At 43.2% G+C, this 13,704-nt stretch overlaps 1 protein-coding gene across 2 annotated transcripts in view; it reads right to left on the minus strand.

The window, feature by feature from the left end:
* The window catches only part of LOC130096027 (exostosin-1), a 410,859-nt gene that overhangs the window by 60,338 nt on the left and 336,817 nt on the right, over positions 1–13,704 (minus strand). For both annotated transcript variants that reach the window (XM_056262651.1, XM_056262649.1), the window contains exon 6: positions 667–799. In XM_056262651.1, the coding sequence (XP_056118626.1) occupies positions 667–799 (133 nt within the window). The remainder of the gene's footprint in view (positions 1–666; positions 800–13,704) is intronic.

A 13,704-nucleotide genomic window follows, 5' to 3' on the forward strand; every position in this document is an offset into this window, starting at 1 on the left:
ACTAAAATTGCAGAGCTGTGTACGAAGGAATCAAGAATTGTGTCATTGTGTAAGCAAGCCTCAACATAAAAAAAAAAAAAAATCAAGGAAGACAGGGACACAGCAAACCATCGGTACAATCCACTGGCCATGTTGGATGATATCTCATTACCTAATAAACAGCATGTATTGCAGGTAGCTGGATTTATAGTGTTGCCCAGGCAGAGCGAATCACACCGTATATCACGGCACAGTGAAGTTCTCTCAAGTTATGGCCACAGACAGGGAGTCTAAACTGCCCTGTCATCAAAATTATGGAAAGTGAGACTAACAACACCTGTGACAGCAGAGTATAGACCATCTATCACTTCTGCAATACAGATTTACTGCTGACATGTGAAGCCCAGGGACAAATCCATCACAAACCCCTACATGAGCATGCAAACACACAGGCCATGGTTAGGGAGGAATATGGTGGACACATATGTTCACCATCCACTATGAGATGTTACACACACACACACACACACACACACACACTGGATAGACTGCTTGGAGGGAAACCAACATCTATCTGAGTTATGATTTCATTTTCGCAGCAACAAAGTTTTACGGCATTGAGCTGGAGGTGGTGAGGAGATGCGCACACACACACACACACACACAATCATACATATACCCGCTCACCGAGTGTCGAGTAGTAGAAGGGGAAGAGGGTGAGGTCGCTGGAGAACTCAGGAAGTGCGTAGAGTCCTCCAGGCAAAGAATTCCACATAATCCTGCTCCTGGTCATGTGCGTCCGTATCCGGTCATGGATAATCTGAAAAAACAACACATACATTACTATTACAGTTTTTTTTACAGTCGCTACAACACATTTCTCAATACTTAGGTCACTTTTTCACTTAGGTCACACAGTTCTCCTAACCAACTTTCAGCTCGGCACAGCAGTTAATTCCACATTCAAAATGCACCAAAACTACCAAATCACGTCATAAATGTCTCAAATCAACACATTCTTCATTAACACTAGCAAAGGTTGACAGCCAACAAACACACTTTGTCACCCACAAAACAATGACCTAAAAAACACTAACTCTACTGTTTAGAATTCACTGCAATATATGTTACTGGAATGAATCAGACATTATGCAGTATGCTTCAATATTTTATATCTTTTTTTTTGCACTGAGTAATTCCAAAATACAAAAAATTGTATACACACACCATCCACCGATACAGATACAATAGGAATGCTAATCTACTCGGTCTTCTGCATTTGGCCACAGGTTCTCATCCACATCACATCTTATGTCATCTAGGGCAATACACCTGGGAAAGAATCTTCTGGCATGCCTGATCCATCCCTGGCAATATTCTGCTGATATGTCCAGGCATCCAGCATTCATTGCGTCCAGGAGGGACATTTGATCATGTGGATGGTGGTCATAAACCTTTCCACCTACTTGAGGAAAATGATTTCTCTATCTATGGGGTTGAGGAATGGAGAGTAAGGTGACACCATTCTAGGATGGGCTGCAAACCACTTGGTGACTGCCCGGGAGTGGTGAAATGCCACATTGTCCCATACAATTATAAATGTTGGCTGATTTCTTCTCTCTGCATCCCTTTCCTCACCTAGCACAACCCTTCCATAGAGATCATGCAGGAACGCAAGGATACACTCAGTGTTGAATGGCCCAATTAGTGGTTTGTGTAAAAGCAATCCATCAGTGGATATTGCTGCGCACATTGTGATGTTGGCACCCCTCTGGCCCGGGACCTCCACTGTGGCTCTCTTCCCAATCACATTTATTCCTTTTCGCCGTGTTTTGGCCAGGTTGAAACCCGCCTCATCCACATCCACCATGAAAATGTGGGGTGTTTGGCTGCCTTCAATCTCCATGACTCTCTAAAATAAATCCACAAGGCAACATAAGAGGCTATTACAGTAGGATACTAAATATTTGTCTTTGTGTGTGTTTGGTTCAAACCTGGTTTTGAACAAAACCAGGTTTGAACCAAACACTGTACCAAACACTGTGATCAGGTATTTGAGGCCAATGTTTGAACCAAACACTGTATTTTATTGTGATCTTACCTGGACATATTGGTTCCTGAGTTGCTTGACATGTTCAGAGTTCCTCTCAAAAGGCACAGTTTACAACTGCTTTATCCTGACCTGATGTTTTTTCAGGACTCTAAAAATAGTTGTCATGCTTACACTGTGAATATTTGCAAAAGTAACGTTGTCTGCCAAGACTCTGTCTCGAATCTCAGTGAGTTTTATGCCATTGTTTCTGATGACCATATCAACAATGGCAGTTTCCTGCACATCAGTAAACATGCCCCCTCCCAGCCACTCTTCTTCCTCTTTCAGCCACTTCTTTATCTCGGGCTGGGTCCATGTTTACATCACAATACAAAACTATTCTGAAGTTGTCTCCTTTTGTAATGAAATTGAAAGATTAACACCAGTGTAGGTGTTCCGCTACAATTAGAATCAGCTGTGGTATGTCCAAATACTTGGTATTATACTTCGTGTAGAATTTGGTGTAACACACTGCGGTCACCGTGATTTTGCCAAGGATGTTCCTGGATAAACATTCCTGTCCGAAAAATTTATTGCTAACCATATCCTTACTCCTAAACCTAACCCTATCCATAAGTTATCCCTAAAATCAGAGGGAAATGATAGGTGAATGTGGAAGCATCTTACCCTGGTTGTAAGCCTAAACTTGGCATAAACTATAAACTTAAACTCTAAACCCTCAAATCTGATTGGTTAATTGGAATATTGTTCCAGGATCAACAAAGACGTTGATCTAGGAACATGTTGCACTTGGTGAAATCACGTTCACCAAAACACCACAGACACTCTCTCACTCGTTTCATTCAAACACAGCTGGTGCCTCAATTTCTCAGACTGTATTTACTGTTTTTAATGAAACCAGAGGACTTTATTTATTAATAGTAGGCCTACAGTAATATAGTGCTGACATGTTTGTCTTGTTGCTAGATTGGTTGTATGGGAAGCAGGGCAAGGCTGAGAGCCGTGGGAATGGAGCGAGGCTGGTGGCACGAGTGCTAATGAGTGTCACCTGTGCATCACACCGGTCTCGAGTCCCACAGAGGAACTCCGGAAGCAGTGACGACAGTGAAGGAGAAGAGAGGACCAGACCTAGGGCCATATGTATAAAACCTTCCGTAGATTTCATCCTAAAAGTGTGCGTACGGACAAAAGCTAGATTTTGTATACGCACAACAGTTTTCAGATTTATAAAACCACGCGTACACCAGAACCTGCCCATATTTTGAATGGAAACAGATGGGCCTTATTCTTTTGCAGTGTAAATAATTGTCTGACTAAGCGCGTCACTGACAAAACGTTTTAAAAAAAGAAACTTTTTGTGAAATTCCTTGAAATTCTATCCTTCAAATACAATAGTATTTTTCATAATATTGGGAAGACCCCGAAAATGGTTATCATTAGGCTACTGTCTGTCTGCGCTTGACACCAACTGCGTGCAGCAAAGGTTCTACAGCTTATTATATCGGAGAATCCGGCCAATGGACCATTCAATCACCAATCACCAGTCCTTCACTGTCTGTCATTATACTGTCTATGTTGCTAAGCCATCTGCTTAGACAGGGTAAGTGCGTATCCTTGATCATTATTCGCGCAAAATAGTTCTGCTATTTATAACACAATTTAAAGCGGAAGAATCATGCGCCAAGCAATCCTTGCTGTTAAAATATTAAAACACAGCATTCCACAGGAAAAGTGTTCAAAAGCGGTGCATCCACTACAAATATTTCTATTTAAATGAATATAAAAATATTGTAACTTCTGGATAATGATTTCATGAAAGTGCTTAAACTCTATTAATGAAATCGAAAAGTGTATATCAGATGTAAAACAGAGTTTAAATCATTCTGTTTACTTAATTTCTTTGTTCACTCCAGTAAAAGTGTGTACGCACAATCTAGAGTGTCTGTATGGTGCGGACATATTTACACATAGTTATTTTTTTTAATAAATCCCGATATGTGCACGGAAAATTGCTTTTGCACATTTTAATGTCTTTTTTTGTGCATACGCAACGTTTATACATCAGGCCCCTGGATTTAATGTTGTGTTGTATCATGTTTATATGCAGCAGTCGTCCATGAGGGGCTGCCGCTTTACTTTCGATTTGTTGTTGGCTGTACATTTTCCTTTAAATACCCTTTTTGTTTGAATTTATTCATTCGTCTAGGCTAAAAGCTGCTAGTTGGGATTTTTCTCACATTGGGGTCCTGATTGCCCTGTCGGGGTTTATTTTGCGATAACAACTGGATGTACATTATCTATTACTTAACAAATGTAACATTATTGTAAAATGTCATGATTATGAAAAAAATTATGGCTGACCATCCCTATGAGCACATTAACTCAGTATTGTTCATTATTAGTTCATGATACCTAATGCATAAACAAATGTAACATTATTATACAGTGTTACAAAAATACATAAAAGTCAACATAAAAATATAACCCTTCAAAGATGTTGTAGAAGCCAGCTTTGTGTGATTATGCCTCAAAAATAAAATAATCAACATGGCTGACTATCCTATCAGTCTTCAAAGGCAACGCCCAGACAACATCTCAACAGTATGCACACAGGCCTAATTACTCAAATTAAACACATTAATCTCATTTTATTACAAGACTAATTAATCACAATCTGCCTCACCCTCATCACAACAGGGTGCGTGTGATCTTTAAGCCATAAATAACCTGTAACACACACACACACGCACACACACACCACTACAGAATGTGTCCTGAGTCCTTCTCCCACTGGGCTTGATTGGTTCTGTCTCTGCAGAGCCAATTACGATCAACTACAGTCTAAAACTCTCATGTCAGGGAGCATGTGTGTTTGTGTATCTTTGTGCATTTACATGCTGATGTTTTAATGTGCTGTACGTGGAGTGTAGGGATTTTGTCAGATCCACGCAGAAAGTGAAGCATCTTGCAGCTCTTGTTCAGTAGAGCAGGGAAATGAACTCAACGTGGCATATGTTCTAGAGGATGTGCCAGTAAACCCGAGTCCACGGAGAGGGCATTTGATCTATGTGGTTAATTAGGCAGCATTTATTGCTGCATGCAAACACACCGCACATGCACGAGTGTTGAAACACTATGACTCATAGTTTGTCAACATGGTGCGGACTTCACAATGCACTAAATATCAGTCTATACAACAAAGTGTAAGTGGTCCCCTCTGTATGTTTTTGTTTCACTAATTCTACTTTTCCCCAATGATCTTCAATGTGTCCTGACACCTATTTGTCTGGATGAATAAAGATTGTTTATTAAGTGCTTTAAGTTATTAAATTAATAAATTATTAACTGCTGCTTGACTATGGTCGCAAGTTAAGTCATTAGCCAAATAGTTCAATGATTAGGTGATTCTCAAAATCGTAGTTCCAACATACATTTGCTAAAAGCATTGCAAAATTATATGAATGAACTACAGCTCTCAGTAAGATTTTTGTTTTTGTTTTTTGAAAAGGCTGCATTTATTTGATCAAAAATACAGTCCAAAACAGTAATATTCTGAAATGTTATTATAATTCAAAATATCTGTTCTCTTTCAAGGAAACGAGACGCTGTGCAAAAAAAAATAAAATAATAATGGCGAGTGAACCATTTGTGAACCAGTTCAGGAAGTGTGTTCATCCCTGCCCACTTTATATATCACAGGTGGGGATACACATGTACTGTGTGTTGCTTGTTTGTGAGTGCAGCAAGCTTAGTCAGCCCTTGAGGGGGCTGAATGTAAGCATTGTGAGCTGCTACCATTGAAAACGCCGTGTTCCCGCCGGGCTCTTTTCGAGGAGGGCGCCTCTGCTCACGTTCCTCGAGGCTCGGGTCCCGCTTCTGCCGAGGCAATGCGGCGCCTCAGGTTGTAGGGTTCGCACATGGATCTGGCAGAGGGATTAGAGATGGGCGTCACCCTTTCTCTGCCTTCACCTGCCAGGTCCAGTGTTTTGTATCAGGGTCTAAAAGCACGCTCTGCGGTTACTTCCTCCACTGAAGACTCGTCACTTCAGACTCCTGCATTTGACATTAAGTGTACAACCTCTTCGTCGAGACTTCCTGATTTTTCCCAGGGCGCAGCGGTTCCCAGCAAGTGCTTATCCAAACGTCCGCCCGGAAACGCAGCATCAGGTTGCTCGCTCCCTTCGAGGAGGGCTCTAGAGCAGACAAGTCAGTTGCTGCCTGCCGGTTCGCCGCTTCAGGGCACTGCACTTGCTGCTCAAGCAAGTGCTTGTGCTCGAGACCTGAAGCCATTCTCGAGAGACTGGTACCTTTAGTAGATTTGGCAGAGTGGATACATCAGTTTCTGAGGAAGTTTCTGTACAGACAACACATCGGTGGTCTCTTACATAAACCATCAGGGGGGTCTGCTGTTGTGCCCCTTATACAAGCCGGCTCACTAGATCCTCCTGTGGGCTCAGGGGAAGTTTCTCTCTCTGAGGGCGGTATACATCCCGGTTATCTAAATCAGGGGGCAGACATCCTGTCAATAAAGGGGCCGCGGCCCGGGGAATGGAGACTCCACCCCGAGGTGGTGGAGCTCCTGTGGGAGAAGTTCGACCGAGCGGAAGTAGATCTGTTCGCATCTGACGACTCATTTTCCACTGTGGTTCTGCCTCACTCATCCAGCTCCTCTTGGGCTGGACGCCATGATGCAGACGTGGCGTGGTTGCATCTGTACACCTTGCCGATTGCTCTGCTCGATTGCTCTGCTCCGTCTTCTATTAGTAGCCCTGTTCTGGCCGGCCCGAGTATGGTTCTTGGACCTTGTGTCTCTCCTCGATGGCTCTCCTCTGGAGATTACACCCAGCAGGGACCTTCTTTCTAAGTTGAAGGGGTCAATCCTTCACCCCAGTCCAGAGTTCTGGAAACTGTGGGCTTGGCCACTGAGGGGGCCCAGCTCATAAGTACAGGTCTCTCAACCGAGGTTGTTGAGACCATCCTCCACTCCCAACCTCCATCCATGAGGAAACTCTACGCCCTGAAGTGGAGATTATTCACTGGACCCAGTTAACAGCCCTTTTGGTACAGTGCTGGAGTTCCTGAAAGATCACTTCTCTGCAGGGTTATCCCCCTCCACCATATAGGTGTATGTGGTAGGGGTTGAACGACTTCAGATTTTTTGAAGTGGACTGTTATGACATCAAAGTCGAGTCGATGTCGACTAGTCGATGACGTCATTCATAAAAACACAAGAGATGGGACTGCTTTGCAACATGCCACAATTTGCAATTAATTAACAGAAAATTATACAGATGGTGACAGACAGCTCATAATGGGGCCGTTTACACCTGGTCACTTCATGTTTTTTTACTGATCTGATTTATCAAAACGATTCCATTTAGCCTACACCTGGTCACATAAATATGTTTTCGCAAAACAGATATAAATCACGTCACCGAACGCAACAATAATGAGCTGCATTTTATTGATCATCAGCTAATTTCAAAATCAAAGACCGCAATAAGAGAGACAGCACTGGTAAGATCATTTTGTTTCTTTACTTTTAACGAAGATGATTGTGTGTTAAGCGTCTGCGACTTACTTTCACTTTGATTTGCGATAGTTTGCACGTTGGCTTGATGAATAGACACAGCTGCTCATATGCGGCGATGCGTGTTGCCATAGCTTCATCGCTATAATACGCTCTCACACGTTTATTTTTAGCATTGTTGGTAGAAGTACAATTTACATTTGTGGTTTCAACAACCAGATGGATTTACACTTTCGTCAGTTTCGTCTGTTAAGTGGCCCAGACCTCCTGAAGCGGTTTGAGCGATCGGATTTAAATCCGTCTCGAGTGCGTTTCGGAGGGCATTTACACCTGGTCTTTTCACGATCGGATAGCTATCAGATCACAGAAAAACTTGAAGTGGCCTGGTGCCCACAGTTACATCATTATTTAGGATGAAAAGAAAAGGAAAAAAAGCTATAAATTCACATCTGTGCCTTAGTGATGCGCAGATCCAAGTAATACAAAATAATATTCCAATTAATTGCGGGTGAATTAGCTACATCATTAATATGTTTAAATAAATAAACGAAAAAAAAAATGTTTCAATGATTTTAATAAAGATACTGAACTCTTATTTCCGGTAAAACAGTGAGCGTGCGTCATGCTTTTACTTTCGTTTTCAACAATATCTAGTGTTAGGTTAGTAAAGTATTTACACACACTTGATGTACCAATGCTGCTTTCTTGCTGCAATGACCGTCTGGGCTCTTCATCTCTTGTCGTCTGCAACATGTTAGTATCAAAATTAGCGCAATCATAGTGTCACATGATCAACGCGACTAGTCGACGTCAAGCTTAAAGTGTCGCGGTATTTCATTAAGGTCGACTAGTCAACTAATCGACTAGTCGGTTCAACCCCTAGTATGTGGTGGCCTTAGCTGCTTACCACACTCCTTTGGGTGGTATGTCTTTGGGGAGACACCCTCGAGTAACCCGTTTAAAAAAACATTTATTATTATTTTATTAGTATTGTTTTAATTATTATCAGTGTTGGGGAAACATAAATGAATAATCCTTAGGCTGAAGGAAATGTGAATTCATGCATGTACCATAGAGGGCATATATATATTTGTATTATTTAACATATTTAATTATTGCAGTTTTGCGTAATATTCTGAGTTTGCATTTCACTGTTTAAATTTCACTACAATTTAAAGAGAGATTTGGTACTATTTTATGTAACCACTCAATGACCAGTGTAAAATCTGGGTCCTAAAGCAAAACCAGTTAAGTCCCACTTAACTGGTTATACAATTTGAATTATTACAGTTGTTTCTGATCACTGTGGCATGTTGGTGAAGTTGGCAGAAATATTCCTCGGTCTGCTTTCTGAACACATTTTTAGTCAGTCATATTTCTGGCAGTGACGTCTGGCAGTTCTCAGTAAAGGCCTGTTATTAAAAGACTTGTCCAACACCTTCCTGAGATGAAGAGAAACCAAGCACAAACTTTCCTTACCATCTAGCTGACCAAGGCAGGCCTGTACCCTGGGAGAAAGTTCTCAGAGACGTGAAAGTGAGGAAGGGAATGTTTGTGTAAATCTGTCTGCATTTTTATGTGTTGGAGAGGTCTGGAAAAGACCAAGTGCGTTTGATCATGGCAGGTATCATCTTCTTATGTGTGACAGCAACTCATGATGAAAGCTTTTGAAGAAAACAGAAGATGTCAACGAGGGAGAGAGACAGAGAGAGCAAGAAATAAGTGAGTGAAAATGAGAGACAGAGACAAAACTGTAGTGTACCTACTGTATATGAACTATGATGCTGTGTGTAAAACAGTAGTCTCATGTATCAAACTTTACATAGATTTCATCATAAAATATAAGAAAAAAAACATACAATTATTTAACTTAACAACAACTTTTACTATGCCTAACCTGAAAAAGAAGTGTGCTTAATTGCATTGAATGTGCACTTGTATCGTACTTCAAATCTTAAAAGTATATGTTAAAAAACTGTACCTGAAAATAATATAATTTTAATGAAATACAAGGCCACTTAAAAAAGTCCTGTTTCTTAACACACTTATAAAAGTGCACGTTACAAAACTGTTAAAAGCTTTACCTCAAAGTATTTTAAATCATTATGTTTTAATAATCTTCTGTCGTGCTTTAAAGACGTACACTTATTTTAATGTGACAAACATACTAAAGCACATCTCAAGAATGAGGTAACACTTTATTTTCCAATGTCCTTGTTACACGTTACAGTTACTGTAGTAATAACTATAAATTATGCATAATTACATGCAACTAACCCAAAATCACAACCTAATCCTAATCTTAACACTACAGTAAGTACATGTAATTAATATAACTTGGTACATAAATGTATATTTGTACAGTAACAAGGATACCTTAAAATAAAGTGCAACTTGATTATAATTTTAACTGTAGTGTTATGATGTCAATATTACATTTGAAGTTTATATACACAACTACCACTTTTCAAATAAAGCATGTCGCTTAATAAAATTGAGGTTAAATTACTGGAGTCACATGGATTACTTTATGATGTCTTTACTACCTTTCTGAGGCTTAAAGAGTTAGTCCAAAACGTGGGTTCGTGGAAAAACGCCCATGTTAACAAGCTGCCAATTGGCGCGCTATGGGCGCGAGGGATCGTAGGGTGAATTTGGATGACAATTGCCCACAGACTTGGTAGAGAGTGGGCCTTTATTAATAACCCCCCTATTCACGGATTCTTACTTACTTGCCACGGAACTGTTGGTTTTCGGACACCTCTAGTGGGCGATAGAGAGCATATTGCCCCATGACCCCCCCCCCCCCAACCCCCCCAACCCACCCCCCCCCATCCCACTAACCCATTATTTGTCCAATTACCCACTGTATTGGGCAAATGCCCCCCCAATTTGGGGCCCCGGGGACATTTTGAAAAAAATCCCACTCGCCCATTGAATGAATGTATTTTGCCACAGTGGTTTCTCGGACGACGCTTCGAAAGGGCCGACGGACTAGGGGGCGCCGTTTTCCGACTCGCCACGGCCCCCTGGTGCGGACGGAGAAGTTTGGTGGCCCTGGGGCCTCGTTCAGTGGTCGAAAGGTCAAAAAAGTGTGAAAAACACGTTACAAGGGTCAAAAAGGTCAAACCAACGGAACGCGCGACCGTACGGAGACGGAAAGTCGCGGGAGCCCGAAACTCGGCGAGTTCCGTCGTCTGGTGGCCCCGAGTCGGGCCCCCGAGTTTGAGGGCCCTAGCCGCTTGCCAAGCGTTTAAAGTCCGGACGAGTGTACGGCTGAAAACGGGCCTGTTTCTGAGTGTCTGCCATTGACCTCAATGGCAGACAGAGAGATGGATCAAAGCTGATAAAAAATACTTTCTCAGGCCCTAGGCCCGGGCCCTTTTGGTATGTCGCTCGGGGCGGGCCCAGGGTTCACCGTGCAGAGTTTGGGGCCCCTGGGACATTTCTATCAAAATCCCACTCGCCCATTGAATGAATGTATTCGCCGCAGTGGTTTCGCGGACGCCGCTTCGGAAGGGCCGACCGACTAGGGGGCGCCGTTTTCCGACTCGCCACGGCCCCCTGGTGCGGGCGGGAAAGCTTGGTGGCCCTAGGGCCTCGTTCAGGGGCCGAAAGGTCAGAAAAGGGACCGCGCATTAGGGTTAGCGTCAGAATTAGGGTTAGCTTCTGAAAATGTTTTGCCTTCGCTCAAGGGCCCGGTGCTTTTGGCACGTCGCTCGGGGCGGGCCCAGGGGTCAGCATGCCGAATTTGGGGCCCCGGGGACATTTTGAAAAATATCCCACTCGCCCATAAAATGAATGTATTTTCCACAGTGGTTTTGCGGACGCCGCTTCGGAAGGGCCGACCGACTAGGGGGCGCCGTTTTCCGACTCGCCACGGCCCCCTGGTGCGGGCGGGAAAGCTTGGTGGCCCTGGGGCCTCGTTCAGGGGCCGAAAGGTCGAAAAAGGGACGCTCGTCCGCGAACCCGTTGCGCCGTTAAATGGCCCGTGGGACGGCCCCCGCACGGAGACGCAGGGTCGTGGCGCATTGAGATTTGAGATTCTGACCCTCCAGGGGCCCCCGACTCACGGCCCCGAAGCTTGAAAATCTGGGACCTTCCTAAAAAAAGTTTGCCACTTATAACCAACTTTCGCTCAAAAGGCTCTGAGGGTACATGAGTGAGAGACACACAAGGCCGAGTGTGAGGGACCAAGCAGTCAAGGAATGAGGGCCATAGAAATATTTCCCAAAAAACATATTTTACTAAATCAAAGAAATCATATACAAAGGATTCAACAGGAAACAAAGTCCAAATAATCAAATCAAATGTTTAGGCCTATAAAAGAGATCAACAAAAACAAACTAAACTCAAACAACTGAGTACGTGAGAAGACAAACTAAACTGATCTACAAGTTAAACAGCAGGGACACATTTATACAAACGGACTAGTCCATATTAACACATAAGGGAAGACAAAAACAACAAACTTCACAATACAATAACAAAATCAATACCGAGGCCGGTTACATAATTATCCTACAAATTAAGTGCATATCTTAACACCAATAATAAATCTAAGGAAAAGTACAAGCAATCGGAAAAGACAATACCAACACAAACCCTTCGACTCCCCCCCCCAGTCAATCTGCTGGTTGGTAGCGGCAAGTGGAACTAAAAATAGCAGATGAAGCGGTATGCCGGCCCTTAATTCGCACGGACCACAAACGAAACTGGTGATCATCATCTGAACGCGATCACCATCCGAACCCTCCAACCATCCACTCCTCAGCAACACAGCGGTAACTTAAACTCAAAGAAAGCAATATTAATAAATGTGTATACTGTAACTCAAATAAATCTTAATGATAAATAAACAATGTCTGCATCTTATTGCTAAATAAATATATGAACAGAAACCATTGAGGGAATGAGTGTTTGCATATATGTGTGCGACATCACCGTTCACTGATGTGTGGCTGCATCGGGGCCATCACATACTCCTCCCCTTCACCAATGTCACTGGCACAGCGGGAAAGGTAGTCCGCCATCAAGTTCTCTCTGCCAGGGACATGTTGAATAGAGAATCGAAAGGGCTGCATGGCCAGGTACCAACGGGTTATTCGACTGTTGGTGTCTTTCATTTGTTGAAGCCACTGCAGAGCCTTGTGGTCCGTCTCCAGGACAAATTCCCTTCCCATGAGGTAATATTTCAGGGAGTCCAACGCCCATTTCACAGCCAAACATTCCTTCTCCACGATGGAATAACGGACTTCCCTGGGGAAGAGTTTGCGACTGAGGAACGCAACGGGCCGCCGAGCATCAGGAGCCCCTTGCAACAATACCGCGCCCAGGCCTCTATCCGAAGCATCCGTCTGGAGAATGAAAGGCTGGTTAAAGTCAGGATTATGCAAGGAAGAATTCCTGCTTAAGGCGGTTCGGATGTCCTGAAATGCTGCTTCCGCTTCTTGCGTCCATCTGACCTGATTTGGACATTTTGAACCGACCATATCAGTCAAAGCTGCAGCTCTGCCAGAGAAATTGGTGATAAATTTGTTATAGAACCCAGCCATGCCCAGGAATGATCGCAACTCCTTGCGAGTCTGTGGCCGTGGACACATCTCAATGGCCCGGACTTTTTCCACCTGTGGCCTGATCACCCCACCACCAATGACAAATCCCAGGTATTGAGTCTCAGTCTTTGCCACAGCACATTTGTGTGGGTTAACGGTCAACCCAGCTCTCTGAAGACGCTGCATAACCTCCTGGATGTGTTGCAGATGTTGCTCCCACGTGTCGCTGTAAATCACAATGTCATCCAAATAAGCAGCTGTAAAGGTTAACCCCCGTAATACCTGGTCCATGAGTCTTTGGAAACTGGCAGGTGCCCCGTGCAATCCGAAAGGAAGGACCTTAAAATGAAATAAACCCAATGGGGACTTGAACGCGGTGAGCTCTCTGGACCGGCGAGTCAATGGAATCTGCCAGTAACCCTTTGAAAGGTCGATGGTAGTCAGGAATTTGGAGTTACCCAGGCGATCTGTAAGGTCACCTATCCGTGGAGTGGGGTAGGCATCAAATTTTGTCACAGAATTGAGGTAACGGAAATCTATACAAAATCTTATTGTGCCATCTTTTTTTTGGAACAAGGACCACCGGA

Source organism: Rhinichthys klamathensis, unplaced genomic scaffold (genome assembly GCF_029890125.1).
Source record: "Rhinichthys klamathensis goyatoka isolate OS25496 unplaced genomic scaffold, OSU_Roscu_1.1 h1tg000196l_1, whole genome shotgun sequence".
Lineage (NCBI taxonomy): Eukaryota > Metazoa > Chordata > Actinopteri > Cypriniformes > Leuciscidae > Rhinichthys > Rhinichthys klamathensis.